This window comes from Pseudoliparis swirei, chromosome 23, assembly GCF_029220125.1.
Source record: "Pseudoliparis swirei isolate HS2019 ecotype Mariana Trench chromosome 23, NWPU_hadal_v1, whole genome shotgun sequence".
Taxonomy (NCBI): domain Eukaryota; kingdom Metazoa; phylum Chordata; class Actinopteri; order Perciformes; family Liparidae; genus Pseudoliparis; species Pseudoliparis swirei.
Window position 1 is genome coordinate 6228190 of NC_079410.1, and position 21395 is coordinate 6249584.

Here is a 21395-nt window from a genome sequence, read left to right on the forward strand (position 1 = left end):
AGGTTGAGTAGTTGCTTATGAATAAGGTTGAGTAGATACTTATGAATAAGGTTGTGTAGATGCTTATGAATAAGGTTGAGTAGATGCTTATGAATAAGGTTGAGTAGATGCTTATGAATAAGGTTGAGTAGTTGCTTATGAATAAGGTTGAGTAGATGCTTATGAATAAGGTTGAGTAGTTGCTTATGAATAAGGTTGAGTAGATGCTTATGAATAAGATTGAGTAGATGCTTATGAATAAGGTTGAGTAGTTGCTTATGAATAAGGTTGGGTAGATGCTTATGAATAAGGTTGAGTAGTTGCTTATGAATAAGGTTGAGTAGATGCTTATGAATAAGGTTGAGTAGATGCTTATGAATAAGGTTGAGTAGTTGCTTATGAATAAGGTTGAGTAGATGCTTATGAATAAGGTTGAGTAGTTGCAAATGAATAAGGTTGAGTAGATGCTTATGAATAAGGTTGAGTAGATGCTTATGAATAAGGTTGAGTAGTTGCTTATGAATAAGGTTGAGTAGATGCTTATGAATAAGGTTGAGTAGTTGCTTATGAATAAGGTTGAGTAGATGCTTATGAATAAGGTTGAGTAGATGCTTATGAATAAGGTTGAGTAGATGCTTATGAATAAGGTTGAGTAGATGCTTATGAATAAGGTTGAGTATATGCTAATGAATAAGGTTGAGTAGATGCTTATGAATAAGGTTGAGTAGTTGCTTATGAATAAGGTTGAGTAGACGCTTATGAATATGGTTGAGTAGATGCTTATGAATAAGGTTGAGTAGATGCTTATGAATAAGGTTGAGTAGTTGCTTATGAATAAGGTTGAGTAGATGCTTATGAATAAGGTTGAGTAGTTGCTTATGAATAAGGTTGAGTAGATGCTTATGAATAAGGTTGAGTAGATGCTTATGAATAAGGTTGAGTAGTTGCTTATGAATAAGGTTGAGTAGATGCTTATGAATAAGGTTGAGTAGTTGCTTATGAATAAGGTTGAGTAGATGCTTATGAATAAGGTTGAGTAGATGCTTATGAATAAGGTTGAGTAGATGCTTATGAATAAGGTTGAGTAGTTGCTTATGAATAAGGTTGAGTAGATGCTTATGAATAAGGTTGAGTAGATGCTTATGAATAAGGTTGAGTAGTTGCTTATGAATAAGGTTGAGTAGATGCTTATGAATAAGGTTGAGTAGACGATTATGAATAAGGTTGAGTAGATACTTATGAATAAGGTTGAGTAGATACTTATGAATAAGGTTGGGGTAGATACTTATGAATAAGGTTGAGTAGACGATTATGCATAAGGTTGAGTAGATGCTTATGAATAAGGTTGAGTAGATGCTTATGAATAAGGTTGAGTATATGCTAATGAATAAGGTTGAGTAGATGCTTATGAATAAGGTTGAGTAGATGCTTATGAATAAGGTTGAGTAGATGCTTATGAATAAGGTTGAGTAGTTGCTTATGAATAAGGTTGAGTAGATACTTATGAATAAGGTTGGGGTAGATACTTATGAATAAGGTTGAGTAGATGCTTATGAATAAGGTTGAGTAGTTGCTTATGAATAAGGTTGGGTAGATGCTTATGAATAAGGTTGAGTAGTTGCTTATGAATAAGGTTGAGTAGATGCTTATGAATAAGGTTGAGTAGATGCTTATGAATAAGGTTGAGTAGTTGCTTATGAATAAGGTTGAGTAGATGCTTATGAATAAGGTTGAGTAGTTGCAAATGAATAAGGTTGAGTAGATGCTTATGAATAAGGTTGAGTAGATGCTTATGAATAAGGTTGAGTAGTTGCTTATGAATAAGGTTGAGTAGATGCTTATGAATAAGGTTGAGTAGATGCTTATGAATAAGGTTGAGTAGATGCTTATGAATAAGGTTGAGTAGATGCTTATGAATAAGGTTGAGTATATGCTAATGAATAAGGTTGAGTAGATGCTTATGAATAAGGTTGAGTAGTTGCTTATGAATAAGGTTGAGTAGATGCTTATGAATATGGTTGAGTAGATGCTTATGAATAAGGTTGAGTAGATGCTTATGAATAAGGTTGAGTAGTTGCTTATGAATAAGGTTGAGTAGATGCTTATGAATAAGGTTGAGTAGTTGCTTATGAATAAGGTTGAGTAGATGCTTATGAATAAGGTTGAGTAGATGCTTATGAATAAGGTTGAGTAGTTGCTTATGAATAAGGTTGAGTAGATGCTTATGAATAAGGTTGAGTAGTTGCTTATGAATAAGGTTGAGTAGATGCTTATGAATAAGGTTGAGTAGATGCTTATGAATAAGGTTGAGTAGATGCTTATGAATAAGGTTGAGTAGTTGCTTATGAATAAGGTTGAGTAGATGCTTATGAATAAGGTTGAGTAGATGCTTATGAATAAGGTTGAGTAGTTGCTTATGAATAAGGTTGAGTAGATGCTTATGAATAAGGTTGAGTAGTTGCTTATGAATAAGGTTGAGTAGATGCTTATGAATAAGGTTGAGTAGATGCTTATGAATAAGGTTGAGTAGATGCTTATGAATAAGGTTGAGTAGATGCTTATGAATAAGGTTGAGTAGATGCTTATGAATAAGGTTGAGTAGATGCTTATGAATAAGGTTAAGTAGATGTGTATGAATAAGGTTGAGTAGACGATTATGAATAAGGTTGGGGTAGATACTTATGAATAAGGTTGAGTAGACTATTATGAATAAGGTTGAGTAGATACTTATGAATAAGGTTGAGTAGACGATTATGAATAAGGTTGAGTAGATGCTTATGAATAAGGTTGAGTAGATGCTTATGAATAAGGTTGGGGTAGATACTTATGAATAAGGTGAGTAGACGATTATGAATAAGGTTGAGTAGATGCTTATGAATAAGGTTGGGGTAGATACTTATGAATAAGGTTGAGTAGATGCTTATGAATAAGGTTGAGTAGATACTTATGAATAAGGTTGAGTAGATGCTTATGAATATGGTTGAATAGATGCTTATGAATAAGGTTGAGTAGATGCTTATGAATAAGGTTGAGTAGATACTTATGAATAAGGTTGAGTAGATGCTTATGAATAAGGTTGAGTAGATGCTTATGAATAAGGTTGAGTAGATACTTATGAATAAGGTTGAGTAGATGCTTATGAATAAGGTTGAGTAGATGCTTATGAATAAGGTTGAGTAGATACTTATGAATAAGGTTGAGTAGATGCTTATGAATAAGGTTGAGTAGATGCTTATGAATAAGGTTGAGTAGATGCTTATGAATAAGGTTGAGTAGATGCTTATGAATAAGGTTGAGTAGATGCTTATGAATAAGGTTGAGTAGATGCTTATGAATAAGGTTGAGTAGACGATTATGATTAAGGTTGAGTAGACGATTATGATTAAGGTTGGGGTGGACGTGCTATATTTATGTAACACCCATATAGCTACACCACATGCCCGTCCACCGTCTATCCAATGGCATGTATTATTTCATGCCATTTGTGAAGAACAATTATATCCGTATAATATACACAGTATATAGTATGTAAATAACAATCACATCGACCAGTTCCTTATATCATCACAGCGATTCCTTTTGTAAAAGATGAATAAAAAGCAGATATTTTCAGTGTTGGACCTGCTGTATTGCTCCTGTTTATCCAAAATGGCTGCAGGTGTTTGACCCCTCTCTTGACCCCACTTTTACCCAAACAAATCCCTGATTGTAATCACAAATGAGCCCGAAAGGCTTCCCTCCTCCTCCTCCTCCTCCCGCCGCTGCGACGCCATCGTCAAGGGTGACGGTTATAAATGTGGGTTTTTTTCACGCTCGTGACATGACCTTTCTTCCGCTCCGTCACTCGGCGGCCCCGCCAGGGTACAGCGACCCCTACTGCATGCTGGGAATCCTGTTGGGCCAGAGCCCGCGGGAGACGGAGGAGAAGAAGGAGAGGAAGTTCAGCTTCAGGAAGAGGAAGGAGAAGCTGGAGAAGCGCTCCAGCACCAAGGAGGTGTTGCCCGCCAGGTGCATCCAGGTCACCGAGGTCAAGCCGGAGACTCTCAACCCGGTGTGGGACGAGCACTTTGTGTTGTGAGTACAGCGGAGCCGCCTCCGGCAGTGTGATGTGTGTGTGTGTGTGTGTGTCGCACAACAGATTCACAGTTTCATGTGGTTCACAAAGAAGACGTGTGACACGGTGTCACCAGCACTGCAGAAGGACCACGGACGCATCGGATGTGTTTATTATGAGTATCATGGAGATGGTTATTCGATGAATAATGCTTCCTTTGGTTGTTGTTGTTGTTTCTTCACAGTGAAATAGATGATGTCCACAGTGACCTTTTACACCTGGACATATGGTAAGATGAGTATACGCAGCAGCAGCACCTTGAACTCTTTCATTGCCAGAGGGACAAAGGAGGATTTTTTCTAATGATTTTCATTTTATTACATGAAGCTAAACAAGCAGATTTTTTAAAGATTAACATGATTATTTTTTTATTTTTTTAAAATCAATCTTCTTTTTTTCTCATCGCCAATCATACAGGAATTATCTTTTCGGTCCGGTGGAGAAAAATAAATTGGACTTGGTTCTGCTTCACCATGACGATGAACCTTTTTAGAAAATCGTAACACACCGGAAAGCTGCGAGTCATTATTTCGCTGTCAAAGAAATGTTTCTCACCTCCGGTCAAGGCTCTGGGAAGAATTCACTCCTATTTAAAATCAAAAGAATGTCTGGAATGGGACTAGATATCTCTTCTATTCTTCACTTCTCAGTCGTGTTCCCGGGCTGTGCGGTGATGTCAGCACGGCGTGTTCCTGCAGGAGACGAGAGGTCGAAATAACCTCCGAGTTTCTTATTCTTTTTCCTCCAGGGATCATGACGACGACGTGTCTGTTGCCGAGGCCTGCAAAAAGCTCAACGAAGTCAGTGGACTTCGAGGAATGGGCAGGTAGAAGAAAAACACGGTCGCGTCATCCATGAGTTAGATGCATATTTTTGTCAGAAATGCTGTATCTTCCCCCTGCGGTTTTGTTTTGTCTAAAGTTCAACTGAATCATACATTGTGACTTACAATTATAGGCATAGTGGCGGTGAATAGATGACTCAGTCAACCTGTCAATCAAAGTGCCATTTCTGTTTAATTGAAGTCAAAAAGTTGCAGTTTATGAATAAAGGAGCCACTATTCTCTACATTTGTTAAGAAATACTGACACCAGCTTGTTCCAATCACAACCGAGGGGACAAAAGGATCCAAAGGGGAAGTTCCCATCTGATAAAAACGTCATTAAGAAATTAAACTCATTCTGATGATGCGCAAGTCACAGTTCATAAACGCGTTGAATAAATGCCCTTCAAAATAAAATATTAGATTACATTACACAGCATTTTAAGTTTTTGCTAAACTTGATATTTAGTGTGTTTTAATTTCTTTGTCAAGTCTAAAGTTTTGTTTCTTTGTGAAAAAGCTTATTTATTTTTGTTTAATTAAAAAAAATTACTGAACATGCTGTGCATTGCCAGTTTTTGTAAATATTTTGTAAGAAGTGTTTTTTTAAATGTCATTAAGAAATTAAACTCATTCTGATGCTCAAGTCGCAGTTCATAAACGCGTTAAATAAATGCCCTTCAAAATAAAATACTAGATTATGGCTCTCACATTGCTTTTAAACACGATTTCAACCAGTGGCACGCACGATGCTCTATTCCCCCTGCGTTTGTCTTGCCAGGTATTTTAAGCAGATTGCAAAGTCGGTGCGCTCAAATGGATCCGCGTCATCAGGCTCTGAGGAGAACGCCGATGACTTCCTCGGATGCACCAACATCCCTTTGAATGTGAGCGCTCGACGGCCAATCAGATTGCCGCGGCTCCACATCGAACACTAATAGATTCCCTCGAAGGACCCGATGGGGACGGGTTTCCCCCTGGGATGTTAATCCGGCTGATTCCTTCTCGCAGGAGTTCCCAATTGTGGGCTACGACACCTGGTTCAAGCTGGAGCCTCGGTCGAGTACATCTAAAGTCCAGGGAGAATGTCACCTGATACTTAAGCTCTTCACCAGCCAGGTGTGTGTGTGTGTGTGTGTGTGTGTGTGTGTGTGTCTCCAGGTGGCGGCACACTCCTCTAAACATGTGGAACGACTGCAGCTTTCCACTTTATTTGTTTCTTTCAGAGGGACACGGCTTTGTCTAAGTCTGACTCCAATATCTCCATCCACAAGAAACTGCTGAGTCAGATTATGGAGTATGAGCACGCTCATGTTAAGGTGAGTTTAATTTGAGGTATTCATATAGAGCAACCTTTAAAGAACAGACAACCTCAACGCAGTGGCAAGGTCACCATTGGCCCCAGTGAGCACACACACACACACACACTCACGCACACATACACGCACACACAATCATATCGGCTGGTCTCATGATTAAAAACAGACTTGAATATCTACATGTTTATTACGCCAGCAATCATTGTAAATGACAAATTTGTAATTTAAATTATTAATTTAATGAATAATATTTCTAATTTATGTAGATTAAGAATATAATTCGGTATAAATTGCCACTGACAATTTGACCCAAAAAAATTCAAACCATGACCTAAACTTTCAAGGGGATATTTAGCAAATGGAACCATAATAATGAATATATATATATATATATATATATATATATATATATATATATATATATACAGGACTGTCTCAGAAAATTAGAATATTGTGATAAAGTTCTTTATTTTCTGTAATGCAATTAAAAAAACAAAAATGTCATGCATTCTGGATTCATTACAAATCAACTGAAATATTGCAAGCCTTTTATTCTTTTAATATTGCTGATTATGGCTTACAGCTTAAGAAAACTCAAATATCCTTAAATATTAGAATATCATGAAAAAGTATACTAGTAGGGTATTAAACAAATCACTTGAATCGTCTAATTAACTCGAAACACCTGGGAACACATTTTCAAATGTTTGATTTTGTTTTGCTGTTATAAATCTGTTTTTTACTTGGTCTGAGGAAATATTCAAATTTTATGAGATAGGATTTTAGAGTTTTCTTAAGCTGTAAGCCATAATCAGCAATATTAAAAGAATAAAAGGCTTGCAATATTTCAGTTGATTTGTAATGAATCCAGAATGCATGACATTTTTGTTTTTTTAATTGCATTACAGAAAATAAAGAACTTTATCACAATATTCTAATTTTCTGAGACAGTCCTGTATATATATAAATATATATATACAGTATATATTATATAAGTGATTCAAATATATAAATATATATATATATATACATATGTATATATATATACATATATTTGAATCACTTAAATCATACTTCCTGTGCTCTTCATATTTACTCCCCTGCCTTAAAAACAAAACCACCAGTTTAACATTTAACATAATTATGGTTCTGTTAACGTTTATTAATAGTTCATTTTTCCTAGTATTGTTCATATTAATGCATTATTTCTCGACTGTGTGCCATTGTTTAAAACCAAGCAAACATTCAGCTTCCTCTGAACTGACCTGTCAATCTGCTCACCTGACCCCTAGAGAGAGCCGTACAACTGGAACGGGCGTGTGTGTCCTCCGGCGTGGACGGTGCTGACTCACCACGCCGTGCAAACGGACCTCTCGCCTCTCCAGCAGGCCGTCATGTGAGTGTTCCTGGAGGTGCGGCGGCGATCAAAATCAGATACGGAAGCGGAAGCGTGGAGCTAAAAAAAAAAAAACCTTTGTTGTTGTTGTTTCTCACCCTCAGACGCTGGCAGTGCTACAGCAGCCACCACCGGACCCAGAGGGTGTGCTACTCCCTGCTGCTGCGCCTCCTCACGGCCGTCGACGCCGAGTGGGACCCCACCGCCGTGAGGGGAGACCTGGTAGGTTCTCAGTATGGACCAACAACAACAAAAACTTTCATCCTCTGGAAACTGTCACCCCATTGGCTCAGCCCTTCACTGACATGCAACAAGGATTTTTTTTGGGGGGTCCAGCCAAATGTTGTTGACGCTGTAACTGAGGGGGTCCTCCCTGTGTCCAGGAGAGGCAGCTGTCAGACAGCTTCAGGCTGTACACGGAGCACTGCCTGTGCCTGATGAAGAACATGCGGCAGGTTTTCCCCTGCACCAGCGCCGCCGCCATTAGTCGCTACGAGATCATGCTGAGGTAAAGTCACACCGCCGCCGCCATCGCCATCGCCATGGCATCGGACACCATACTGAAGAACACAAATATCTTAATCATTGATCATTTCTCATTTCAAAACTTTAACCCTCCTGTTACCTTTATATTTAATGACATATTTTACCCTCGGGGTCAATTTGACCCCAGCAATTAAAACCTCCAGAAAATTATTAGAATTAATATTGTTTTCCAAGTTTAAGTGTGAGGTACTTTATGTTTGTTTGTTGACTACCTAAATAGCCCTTTAAATATATAAAAAAGTTGATATTTCTTATATGTTTGACACAGTGAAAAACAGCCTGGGGTCAAATTGACCCCAAAGAACACCAACGTTAAACATTGAATGGGGTCAAATTGACCCTAAAGGAAACAGGAGGGTTAACCACGTGTTCCAGACCACAGACGTCATTGTGTACAACCTTAAAGATGGATGGTATTGTGGTCATAACATCCATATTTTAACCTACATATTTGTCCATAACTTATTGATCCTTATGATATTAAAGCTTCCACTCCACCAGTAAAGTATGGGACCAAATCCATTGGCCAAGAAGCTGTGATTGCAGCCCTGACCTTTGGCCCAGTCTTTGGGAATGACTCAGATCATATAGATGTTGATGGTGCTTGGTGTACATGTGGATTTTTTTTAGCTCGAGGATATTCTTAAACATTATTTGAACTCGCTCTGTTTAGTTTTTCACATGTTGCATTTATTGTTATTATCTTTAAAAGATATCCAGTGCAAAACAGGTTCATTGCAGCCACAATAAGCTATTTATTTTGCACATGTATGTATTTCTATTGTTCTAACAAAGTGATTGCACATTTGGTTGACTTGGCTGCAATTTTTCTTTATTCTGTTCTTTGAGAGGACATGAATATCCACAGTGAATGTGGCTCCATGACACATTGTCCTCATCCAATGTGTCGGCCATCGGTTAATATTGACCAGAGACCGTAGGTCGAACAACAGATGGAGGACCGAGGATATCTGCGCTAACATTAGCTCGCGATCTGGTCGTTATTGCACAGACGTTCTGCTCCGGATCAAGTCCGACAGATATTACATAGCAGGGGGAGGAGAAGGAGGAGGAGAAGGAGGAGGAGGAGGAGGAGGAGGAGGAAATGCTCCTAATGAGGGATTCTGCTCCACATTCATGCCAGCCAGGAAAATGCGCTAATTAATGACATTCTTGTTGTTGAGAAGGAGTTCTTTTATACATTTTTTTTATAGAAACTTCCCCAGTAAGAAGTCCAGCTCTGCCCGGTGATCAACACCTCGAGCGAAATCTCTTTTTTTTCTTCACCTCTCACATACTGAGTGACTCACCAAACTCTCTCAGTGCAGGAAGCCAGCTGACAATTAGACTGTCAGGAATAACTCAATGGGATTGAAGCTACTGTTATTATGTCATATTTTACCCCCCCCCCCCCCCCAGCCTCCCTCTACAAGAAAAAATGTGAATTCCGTGAGCATAAATCGGTGGTGTAAATGTCCTCTCCCTGCCTGTGAATGCCAGGGGGGTCGGCTTGATGCAGAACATGCAGGCCTTTAAGACGGTGTGCCCCCTCCGCCACGACCTGCACATGGACATCACCACGGCTGTCAAGGTAACCGTGCAATAAAGAAACAAAGATTTACTTTAAGGAACCCCGTGGAGCCTTTTGACTACTGGATCAGTGGTTCTCAACCTTTTTTCAGTTATGTACACCTTGTGAAATATGTTTTTAGCCAAGTACCCCCTAACCAGCACAACACATTTTGGTTTGATAACATATGTAATAGGCTACACAGCGCTGGGCCATCAGTGTCTGATTTTGAATAGCATATATCTAATTATAATATAAGTTATAATAGAAGTTCATGAACATACATTTATATGTAATTGAATATTTATTAAATAACTATAATTTTTTGTTTAAATCTTTTTTGATAGATTTTGAGTAATACCACCCCCCAGAAGTTGGGGTGTACAGAACTTTTCATTGAGTTGTTAGGAGGTTGTGTAACTGTGATACGCTGTCACTATATATAAAGATTTAAAATACAATGAACAAACATCCACGATAACAGCAACTTAAAGAACATTTAAATATAGTAGGAATTAAGACGTGGAAACATGCATACATAAGTACATACAAACAAAATGAAAATAAAATACAAAACTAAGAACAAGGGATGGACTGAATACTGTTTTTAAAGGATTTTTTAATGGATACTCATTTTAAATATATTTATAAAAAATCTCCCGTACCCCCTGGAGTGCCTTCACGTACCCCCAGGGGTACAAGTACCCCCAGACAATTGACATTGCATGGGCAGATTTTTTTGATAATCTTTTAGATAATTATTTAGATATTGTTTTAGATAATTTCTTTGAAAATTTCTTCGATAAATTATTCGATTATTTTTTAGATAATTTTCTAGATTCTTTTTTACATATTTTATTAGATGTTTTAGATAATTTTTTAGATAAATAATAATCATTTTAGTTTGGCATATTTAGAGCAATACGTGTAAAAACATAGGATAAACAACAAAAAAGAGACAACAATGTATAACTAGGCAGTGATCTATTCTCTATTGTACATTCATTGATTTATGAAAAGAAAATCAGGTCTATGAGGTGTCAGATGTCGTTATCTTCTCCATGTAATAAATGTCCATTGTAACCTCCATCCATGTATTCAGAGTGGGACTGATGAGTGTCTTTTTGCCAGAATAATTTTTTTATTTGTTGCAACCCATTTGAGAACCACTGCTGTAGATGAAGGACTTGATGTATACGTATCTACCTCATTCATGATGCGCTTTTCGATTAGCTGCTGTATTCTCCTCTTCAACAGAAAGGAACGGTGGAGTGGTACGAGAGCCTGATTGCGCGATACAAACCGGAGGACGGGGTACGTTAGTACGGATCGATATGACGTCCTCTTCCATCTTATCCCTTGACTGTCGCTCGAGTATTAACTCGTTCATAACGCTCGTGTTCTCCGGGCCGAGCAGCCTCTGGAGGAGCAGCTGAAGAAGCTGGTGCAGGTGGTGGATGCCGTGTGTGCAGACGTGCAGAGAGCCCAAAACAACTACAACAAGCTCTTCTACAGGTGAAGACCAATGAAAACACACCACGTCTCAGTGTTACCTGGGTCAGAAAGTTTGATTTGTTTACCAACTGAAGCCATTGCATCCTTTTTGTTTGTACAGTGCAGTGAAAGTAGATTTCTTCAGCATAGCCTACCGGCAGTTGGAGAAACAGGTAAAACATTGAAAACTAGAACGGGCACTCGGTAGAGCGCATACCTTCGCATATCACAAGATTGGGCATTGAATTATAAACATTTTGGCATTAGTTGCATGCCAATTGGATAGAAATTGACTGAGCTATGGTAAAAATAAGATTTGACCTTTTCATGACCTTGACCTTTGACCCGATCAATCCCAAAATCTAATCAAATGGTCCCCGGATAATAACCAATCATCCCACTAAATTTCATGCGATTCGGTATAATACTTTTTGAGTTATGCGAGTAACACGCAGACAAATACATAATTAAATAAATACACGCCGATCAAAACATAACCTTCCGCATTTTCAATGCGAAGGTAACAAAGTGGAAAAAAAAAAAAAAATTCAGTGTCGTTGTTGCTAACTTTGACCCAGTTTAAATAACAAAAACATAATCGGAGTCCAATCCCGTCGTCCTCCAGGTCGCCGATGACGTCAACGTGGCGATGGAGCGTGTTTGCGGGACTCTGGAGCAGGAGAGCTCCAAGCTGACGCAGACGATGGGAGAGGCCATCTTTGAGCTCTTCATGTCCTTAAAAATCCTCAAAGACTTCCGGGAGTTTCTTCCTCTCAAGTGTGTTATCAGTTTGTCTCTGGGCATATTAAATAAAGGCTCTGACGGGCGCTTATTTTAGTTTCAGAGCTCAACCTTTCCTTCCGCTTTTGAGTTTATTAAAAGAGGATTTGTGGTTCTCTCTCCAATAGGGACGCCAAGATGTTGGCCTTGACGGTCTTTCATAACTGGTTCAAGTCATCGATTCACAAGTGGCTGCAGATCGTTCACGACCGATCCGGCGACAGGATTCGTAAAGCAGTGGAAGCGGACACGGTGAGAGGCCCCGCCCCTAAAACACACATGAGCGCACTTATAAAACCTGAAACATTCAAATTATTTAGGAAATCCCAACACGTGTTTTTGTTTATTTTATCAGAAATTAGATTAGATAAAGAAGAGAAAAAAGTATTAATCCCCACACGACAACAGACAATAAACACACAATAAGGAACAAACAAAACCAGATGATGCCCCGTGAAACATGACCATCACATATATTTGAGTTTGAGTTTGAGTTTAGTTTATTTCGATCAGCAAAATATAAAACAATCAGAATTCAGCAAAAGAAGAAAGTGGCTGACCTAAAGGGTCAAGGCTGAAGCTATCTAACTTATAAGTGCCCTAACCTATGATTTCTCAAAAAAACTTATTTCAAAGAACCATATATATATATATATATATTAGTGCTGTGAAAAATAACGCGTTAACTCAGTTAATTAAATTACAGGTTTAACTAGTTATTTTTTTTAACGCATTTAACGCATGCGCAGAATGAGCTTCCAATCCGTCTGTTGTTGGTCGTCTCTCCAGCAGCGTGTCATTCTGTCTCTACGTGTCGCATTAACACGACTCCGATCTCCGTCTCGCGCGCCGCAGAGCTCGGATGCCGGCGTGTGCGCGCACATCGGGACGAAAAAAAGTCGCTTGTAAATGATGTATTCACTGGAGGCGTTTCCCTGTGAGCAGCTGGAGCCCGTGCAGCAGGCCAAGCACAGCTCCTCGGCGGCGGAGGTGGCGACGTGCTTCGGCCAGGTCCGCGAGATCTGGCTCCAGCTGGCCTGGCCGGACTCTGCGGGGGCCTTCATCTTCGTCACTCGCCTGACGGATGTGAGTGCCGCGTTGACACGCACACACACACACACACACGACAGGATTGATACAGACAATCTGTGAATTTATTGTTGTTGTTGGTGCTTTTCACACAGAATTTCTGCAGCGAGGCCGTGTGCTACTCGGAGATGATGACACGGAAGATCGAGAGGAACCAGCTGGGCCGAGACCACAAGAGCTTCACAGTGCAGGTAACGGCCGGAGCCAGGCAGAACTGGGGGGGGGTACATGTGTGTTCTACCTGGCAACACAAAGGGCTCAGCAGGAGATCAGATACACACACACACACACAAGAAACCCACGGTTGTCGCCGTCAAATCATTTACACGCCGTCCCTCCACTCTTCTGTAGCCCTGCTTCTTTTCTTCCTCCTTTGGTTCTCCACCTCTCCGAACCTCGGTTTCTCCTCTTTTGCGCCTCCTCGCTCCCCCCCCCCGCTGTAGCTGTGCATCGGCCTGAACGACACGGAGCACGTGCGTGTTTTCCTGGCTCAGCTGCCCCGCGACCTGGACTGGCCGGGCGTGGAGCGGGCCATGGAGGAGTCGTGCGGCGCCGAGGGGAAGGAGCAGGTGAACAAGGCGCTCCACGGCCAGCTGTTCAACGTGGACCTGGACCTGCAGAGAGAAGCCAAGCGGCTCATCACGCTGCTCACCGACAAGGTGCGTCACGCAGTTAAAGAGTTATTGAAAGTTATTGAAAGTAGGCATCGACGTCAACATGTCACTGTCTCTTAACTTTTAGTTTCTTTTGACTCGTCTTGTTCTGTGTTTTTTTGTTTGTAACTATATGTCTTGTCCACGTCGCCCTCGAAAAAGAGATTTTTAAACTCAATGGGTTTCACCTAGTTGAATAAAGGTGTAATAATAATCAATTAGACATGTACAGATGTCTTACAGACAATTGGCATTGCATGTGCAGATTTTTTAGATAATATTTTAGATAATTATTTAGATATTTTTTTCTATAATTTCTTAGATAATTTTTTAGATAATGTTTTAGACTATTTTTTGGACTTTTTTTTAGGTAAATAATAATCATTTTAGTTTGACATATTTAGAAGAAGAAAAAGTGTAAAAACATAGATCATTTTTTAGATTCTTTTTTAGATAATTTATTAGATAATTTTTAAACAACAAAAAAGAGACAACAATGTATAACTAGGGAGTGATCTATTCTCTATTGTACATTCATTGATTTATAAAAAAGAAAGTCAGGTCAATGAGGTGTCAGATGTCGTTATCTTCTCCATGTTATAAATGTCCATTGTAACCTCCATCCATGTATTCAGAGTGGGACTGATGAGTCTTTTTGGCAGAATAATTTTTTAATTTGTTGCATCCAATTTGTCCGTAATGCAAGCGGAGCTTCCAGGAACACGCGTCCTCTCTTACGATCCATTGCTGTGCATGATGAGTGAACGTCTCTGTGCAGATGCTGCCGGAGCTGCGGAGATACATCCAGCACATCAGCTTGTCTCCAGACTCCATCAACAACGACGACGTAAGGCCCCGAGGTGGAGTCCTCTGCTGCATTCGTTCACGCATCAGCGTCGCTGTGCGCGCGTGTAATTATTTCAACGCGCCATTCTTCTTCCAGGCTGTGTCGCCCCTCATGAAGTACTTACAAGACACCATGGTGATCCTCACCGAACACCTCGTGAAGGACAATCTGACAAAGTAATTACTTTCTCCTCCTCCTCTCCTCACGATATGAACGTCTTAAATTTTTTTTTTCCTTTCAACAACCTGTTCGGAGTTATAATTGAGCAACATCCGATCCAGTGGCTCATTTCCATCTGGCGAGTTATTATGAAACAGAATTCAGAACATGAAGCGTAGTTATTTATAGCAGGTGCATACGCAGAAACACATCATCAAAGCCACGGGGGCAACTCCCAGTGTCGAGTTGTTTGAATTATTAAAGCTAGGGTTAGGTTATTTTATGGAATTATTGTGCACGCTGAGTCCATATTAACCATTCGGCATATTCTAATTGAAGTTGTAGAAGTTTTCTCGAAAATGCACCCAAAAAAAATAGTACAAATGTTCAAATTAAAATATGGCCCTCATCCAGCAGCTCCGTGTCATAAGCCCCTCCCCCCATATGGAAAGGTTTTATTCAGTGACCTGTAAGTAAAGACACGTTCACGTGGCCCGTAATGGGCTTGAGTTTCTGAAAAGGAGGCCCAGAGGAGGATCAGAAGCCTCAGAGCACTTGAATTACAATATGCCAAACGTTCTTCGTGGAGATTAATTTTTTGTACCCAGTGTCGTCAAAAAACAAACAGCTTCCACCCCAAAGCTTTAGGATGGAGACACGATTTGATGACCCGCCACGGGACTATTGTGTTTCCTGTAAGCGTTCGGCACGATACCCATAACCCCTCAGTGTTACCACTTATCGTTATGGAGCTATTATCAAAACATATACACGGGGCCAGGGGGGGGCGGGGCTTATCGAGCTGAGCCGTGTGGGGGGGCGTCTCATTGTGTCTGCTGCCCTGCAGAGTCCTCCAGAGCATGTGGGAGCTGCTCCTGCGCATGATGCTCGACGAGGTGGCAGAAAACCGGGGCGTCCAGGTGGAGTTCTACAACCGCTTCCAGTACACGGTGGAGGTCAGTGTCACCACGCCATGCTTTTTTAGTTAGCTCCCCAGGCCGGCCGTCGTGCAGTCGTTAGCATGTATTAGATATTCACCACGTCCCTGGGAAGTGGTTCATAAATTGTGTATTCTAACGCCTAATACAGGACTGTCTCAGAAAATTAGAATATTGTTATAAAGTTCTTTATTTTCTGTAATGCAATTAAAAAAACAAAAATGTCATGCATTCTGGATTCATTACAAATCAACTGAAATATTGCAAGCCTTTTATTCTTTTAATATTGCTGATTATGGCTTACAGCTTAAGAAAACTCTAAAATCCTATCTCATAAAATTTGAATATTTCCTCAGACCAAGTAAAAAAAAAGATTTATAACAGCAAAACAAAATCAAACATTTGAAAATGTGTTTCCAGGTGTTTCGAGTTAATTAGACGATTCAAGTGATTTGTTTAATACCCTACTAGTATACTTTTTCATGATATTCTAATATTTAGAGATAGGATATTTGAGTTTTCTTAAGCTGTAAGCCATAATCAGCAATATTAAAAGAATAAAAGGCTTGCAATATTTCAGTTGATTTGTAATGAATCCAGAATGCATGACATTTTTGTTTTTTTAATTGCATTACAGAAAATAAAGAACTTTATCACAATATTCTAATTTTCTGAGACAGTCCTGTATATATATATATATATGTATGTATATTTATTTTCTCACTTGATCTTTTCAGACCCTGTTGCAGTTCTTGCATGCCAAGGGGGAGGGTCTTTCCCTGGAGGACATGAAGAGTGGCGACTACAAGGCAGGACTTCTCCTGAGGGTTTTAGGATGTTTATCCTCCAGGTAAACTCAGGTGTGGTTCATCTTTTCTTTCCTTTCCTGTCCGTGTTGTTTCAGGTCCTGGACGAGGAGCTCAGGCTGAATAAATGTCCGTCCTTTGAGCTGATAGAGCAGTACTATCTGGAGAAGATTTCACAACAGGTGTGTTTCCACTTTCTGGCAATCTCATCTAGCCCTGAGATGGACAGAGCCGCATTGATTGGACAGCTCTCTCTCTCTCTATCTTTTCTCTCTCTCTCACTCTACCTCTCTATACTTCTCTCTCTCTCACTCTACCTCTCTCTCTCTTGCTCTACCTCTCTCTCTCTCTTGCTCTACCTATCTCTCTCGCTCTCTCTCTACTTCTCTCTCTCGCTCTCTCTCTACTTCTCTCTCTTTCTTGCTCTACCTCTCTCTCTTGCTCTACCTTTCTTTTTCTCTCTTGCTCTACCTCTCTCTCTCTCTCTATATCTCACTCTCTCTCTCTCTCACTCTACTTCTCTCTCTCTCGCTCTACCTCTCTCTCTATATCTCACTCACTCTCTCTCTCTCTCGCTCTACTTCTCTCTCTTGCTCTACCTCTCTCTCTCTCGCTCTACCTATCTCTCTACTTCTCTCTCTTTCTTGCTCTACCTCTCTCTCTTGCTCTACCTTTCTTTTTGTCTCTTGCTCTACCTCTCTCTCTCTCTCTCTCTTGCTCTACCTCTCTCTCTCTACTTCTCTCGCTCTCTCTCTATATCTCTCTCTCTCTCACTCTACCTCTCTCTCTCTATACTTCTCTCGCTCTACCTCTCCCTCTATCTCACTCTACTTCTCTCTCTCGCTCTACTTCTCTCTCTCGCTCTACCTCTCTCTCTCTTGCTCTACCTCTCTCTCTCTCTCTCTCTCTACCTCTCTCGCTCTACCTCTCTCTCTTGCTCTACCTCTCTCTCTTTCTTGCTCTACCTCTCTCGCTCTCTATCTCACTCTCTATCTCACTCCCTCTCTCTCTCTCTACCTCTGATTCAAAATCTGCCCTCCCCTGGGCTCTTGAAAAGCAAGATGCTGTCAGATTCTGCAACATGAAAACTGAAATAATAACGTGAATAATTCCGTCACCTCGTTTCTGCTCGGGGGAAACTCAGAATAAGTTCCGCTTTCACATATGATGACACCCATATGACACCCATATGACACCCATATGCACCTTGACATGCCGGTTAGGATCCTCCTCTGACGTGTTTCAGAAAACCCTGAAACACACCCGCTACGGCCGCATCAGTGTGAAGTGCTACTACGACGCTCCGGAGCAGAGGCTGACGGTGGAGTTGCTGCACGCGGCCGACATCATCGCCCTGGATGCCAACGGTAAACGCGCGGCGCGATACAGATATCGGTTTAGCTGCGTGGACGTTGAGTCGGCGCTCACCCGCTCCGCTCCCCCTCAGGCCTGAGTGACCCGTTCGTCATCGTGGAGCTCTGCCCTCACCACCTGTTCCCGATGGCCAAGAGCCAACGCACGCAAGTCAAACTGAAAACCCTGCACCCGGTCTTCGACGAACTCTTCTCCTTGTGAGCACCGTCGTGACGTCTCTCGTAGCATTTGTTCTCCTGTGTGCGCACCTCGCCGATCGGTTCCCCGTGTTTTCTTCCAGCCACGTCAGCCCCGAGCATTACAGACACCGGTTCGCCTGTCTGACCTTCACCGTGATGGACTACGACTGGCTCTCCACCAACGACTTCGCCGGGGAAGCCGTGGCTCCTCTCAGCGACTTCTGCTGGCCGGGGAGGCCGAACGCCTCGCCTGCCGGCAAGAGCGTCCCGCCCGTCATCCTCCACCTGTCCCGCAGCAAACCCAGCGGTACATTACGTTACATTACATTACATTATATTACATTACATTATTTTACTTTACATTACATTATATTACATTATATTACTTTTAGGGCTGTGAAACGATAAAAAATTTTAATCGGGTTAATCACAGGTTTCTGTGGATTAATCATGATTAATCACATATTACCGATATTCTCGGTATATTTTGTGAGAACATAGAGATTTATGACAAAAGACGGATATATACATTTATACATTCTTCTATACAATGGTGCTGCAACTCAGCAGTTATTTAGCAGTTTTCTTCCATATGGAACATTAATACATCTTCATCCTAAACCGAATGTTTAACCCTCCTGTTACCTTTCGGGTCAATTTGACCCCATTCAATGTTTAATGTCGGTGTTCTTGGGGTCAATTTGACCCCAGGCTGTTTTTCACTGTGTCAAACATATCAGAAATATCAACTTTTTTATATATTTAAAGGGCTATTTAGGTAGTCAACAAACAAACATAAAGTACCTCACACTTAAACTTGGGAAACAATATTAATTCTAATAATTTTCTGGAGGTTTTAATTGCTGGGGTCAAATTGACCCGAGGGTAAAATATGTTAGTAAATGTAAAGGTAACAGGAGGGTTAACCTCTTCCACTCCACTGAGGATGCCGGCGTCCTTAAGACCCTCCCTTCCCTTTAAACGGCTCGCTCACGCAGACCACGTCAATAAACATGGGCATGTTTGGTATCCCAGCATTCAACATATCCTCATCTTTGCAAAGAACATATACATTTTCTTTTATTTCGTAATAATTTTTCACAAGAGGAGCCCTAACACACAATGTCTAAAGTCGCGATCAATGCAGCAAGTCGGGTCTTGCAACATTTCGACGGAGAAAACGTACAGAATACACTTTCTAAGTAGATGTATTAGCGGAGGTATTAGCGGAAGTACTAGCGGAAGTTAGCAAAGAGCTAGCGGAATCAGAAAAGGTAACAAGTTTTACAAAAAAATTTTTTTGGTGCGCTGTGTCTTCCTGACAGTAACGTGTTGAAGCCAGGAGACCGCGCTGTCTTTGCCCGGGCCATGAACACGGTGATTTGCTCCGTTTTTGTTTGACTACATTTTATGAGTAACAGTTAGGGGGGTGCTCGTGACTTTTCATGCGCGAAGACCGGCATCTGAACTCTGCGGCAACCGCGATCGACATATTGAGCACCCCTGCATTAAAACATTGGTGCAAGTGACTTTTTTTCGTCCCGATGTGCGCACACACGCCGGCATCCGGCGAGACGAGGATCGGAGTCGTGTTAACGTGACACGTAGAGACAGAATGACATGCTGCTGGTTAGAGACGACCAGGGTTGCCAGGTCTGTGTGACAAAACCAGCCCAATGGCCAATCAAAACCAGCCCAAACCAGCCCAATGGCCAATAAAACAAGCCCAAAAACAAGCCCAATATCAGAACTCAAAATATGCCTGTGCCAAACCATATACACTGCTTTTAAAGTCCAACAACATTGCTATCATTTCCAAATGTATTGTAATATCTACAAAGTAACAACAAATGGTTAGTATGCCAGCATTAAAAGCAGTTTTCCCTAAACAGTTATTTCACCTAGGTCCTAAAATGGCCTTGTGTAATTAGATACAGTATATTATCATAAATAAAATATAGCTCTGTGAAGGTGTAGACCAATTCACTGACGGACAAACTAACCTGATGCTTTGTCTTGAGGCTTTCTCTTCCCTTTTCTCTCTTCCTCCCTGCCTGGACAACATGAATGTACTGTTTTTACTTCATATGCATTTACTGTAGTTAATGCAATACCTTATTTCAACTGAAACACCTTATGTTGCTTCACTATTTTTATCATATACTTATAGTTCAAACAATGTACGCACTCGACAACTGGAGAACGGAGCAGCATTTCGAATGTGTTTTGCTGTGGTTTTGGAGATCACTGTGGTGCGCACGAATCTCGGTTTTGCAGTACCGACAAAAAGCTTTGGTATCATCCCCAGCCACACGTTCTATCCATTCTTTAATTCCGTTTTCACTTTCCCATTCTTTCGTATATTTCTTCCCGTATTTAGCCCACTTACCGGGTGGCATGTTTCTCCAGTGTAGCTAGCTACACTGACTACCAGACCAGAGTTGGGATCGAGCGGGTCGCGGGAGACTGAGAGCGGCGAGAGCTTTAGGTGCGTGTGTGTATGTGGGCGTGTCCCATGTCCATGTGTACGTGCTGATCTGGAGTCAGTTTGGTAGGATTTGGGTAGAAATAAATTATTTCATTTAAAATATGGATTTTTATTTAAAGATATTCATGTAATTTGCATGCAAAATAGGTCTACCCGAACCAGCGGACAAGAAATTCAACCCGCGGCAACACTGGAGACGACCAACAACAGACGGATTGGAAGCTCATTCTGCGCATGCGTTAAAAAAAAAACGAAGTTAAACCTGTAATTTAATTAACTGAGTTAACGCGTTATTTTTCACAGCACTAATTACTTTATATTATATTACATTCTTTTACATTATATTACGTTACATTATATTACATTACATTACATGATGTTACATTACATTACATTACATGATGTTACATTACATTACATTACGTTACATAACATTACATTACGTTACATAACATTACGTTACATTACATTACGTTACATTACATTACGTTACATTACATTACGTTACATTACATTACATTACATTACGTTACATTACGTTACATTACATGTCTATAGCTGACGCTTTTATCCAAAGCCTCTTACAATAAGTGCATCAACCATGAGTAATACCATAAGTAATAACATAAGTTATAACATAAATAATACCATAGGTAATAATAACATAAATAATACTATTAGTAATAACATTAGTAACAACATAAGTAATACCATAGGTAATACCATAAGTAATAACAAAATAACAAGTATTACCATAGGTAATACCATAAGTAATAACATAATAACATAAGTAATACCATAAGTATTAACATAAGTAATAACATAAGTAAGGTATAGTTGG

General features: G+C 40.4%; 1 protein-coding gene and 1 long non-coding RNA gene across 2 annotated transcripts in view; one reads left to right on the plus strand and one right to left on the minus strand.

The window, feature by feature from the left end:
- Positions 1-21395, plus strand: part of baiap3 (BAI1 associated protein 3) — a 51307-nt gene that overhangs the window by 24978 nt on the left and 4934 nt on the right. The window contains exons 8-33 of the mRNA XM_056407742.1: positions 3840-4053; positions 4278-4322; positions 4842-4919; positions 5698-5803; positions 5928-6035; positions 6143-6235; positions 7528-7631; positions 7736-7853; positions 8015-8139; positions 9678-9768; positions 11005-11061; positions 11165-11262; positions 11363-11414; positions 11867-12018; positions 12150-12273; positions 12967-13107; positions 13206-13301; positions 13554-13769; positions 14542-14610; positions 14707-14786; positions 15617-15725; positions 16445-16516; positions 16612-16695; positions 17760-17880; positions 17961-18084; positions 18168-18373. Coding sequence (XP_056263717.1) covers positions 3840-4053; positions 4278-4322; positions 4842-4919; positions 5698-5803; positions 5928-6035; positions 6143-6235; positions 7528-7631; positions 7736-7853; positions 8015-8139; positions 9678-9768; positions 11005-11061; positions 11165-11262; positions 11363-11414; positions 11867-12018; positions 12150-12273; positions 12967-13107; positions 13206-13301; positions 13554-13769; positions 14542-14610; positions 14707-14786; positions 15617-15725; positions 16445-16516; positions 16612-16695; positions 17760-17880; positions 17961-18084; positions 18168-18373 — 2883 coding nt within the window. The remainder of the gene's footprint in view (positions 1-3839; positions 4054-4277; positions 4323-4841; positions 4920-5697; positions 5804-5927; positions 6036-6142; positions 6236-7527; positions 7632-7735; positions 7854-8014; positions 8140-9677; positions 9769-11004; positions 11062-11164; positions 11263-11362; positions 11415-11866; positions 12019-12149; positions 12274-12966; positions 13108-13205; positions 13302-13553; positions 13770-14541; positions 14611-14706; positions 14787-15616; positions 15726-16444; positions 16517-16611; positions 16696-17759; positions 17881-17960; positions 18085-18167; positions 18374-21395) is intronic.
- LOC130189084 (uncharacterized) lies at positions 13669-20606 on the minus strand. Its single transcript, XR_008830704.1, has 3 exons — positions 20255-20606; positions 20070-20120; positions 13669-13724 (listed from the first exon to the last, which is right to left on the minus strand). It is a non-coding gene; the product is annotated as an uncharacterized LOC130189084 (long non-coding RNA).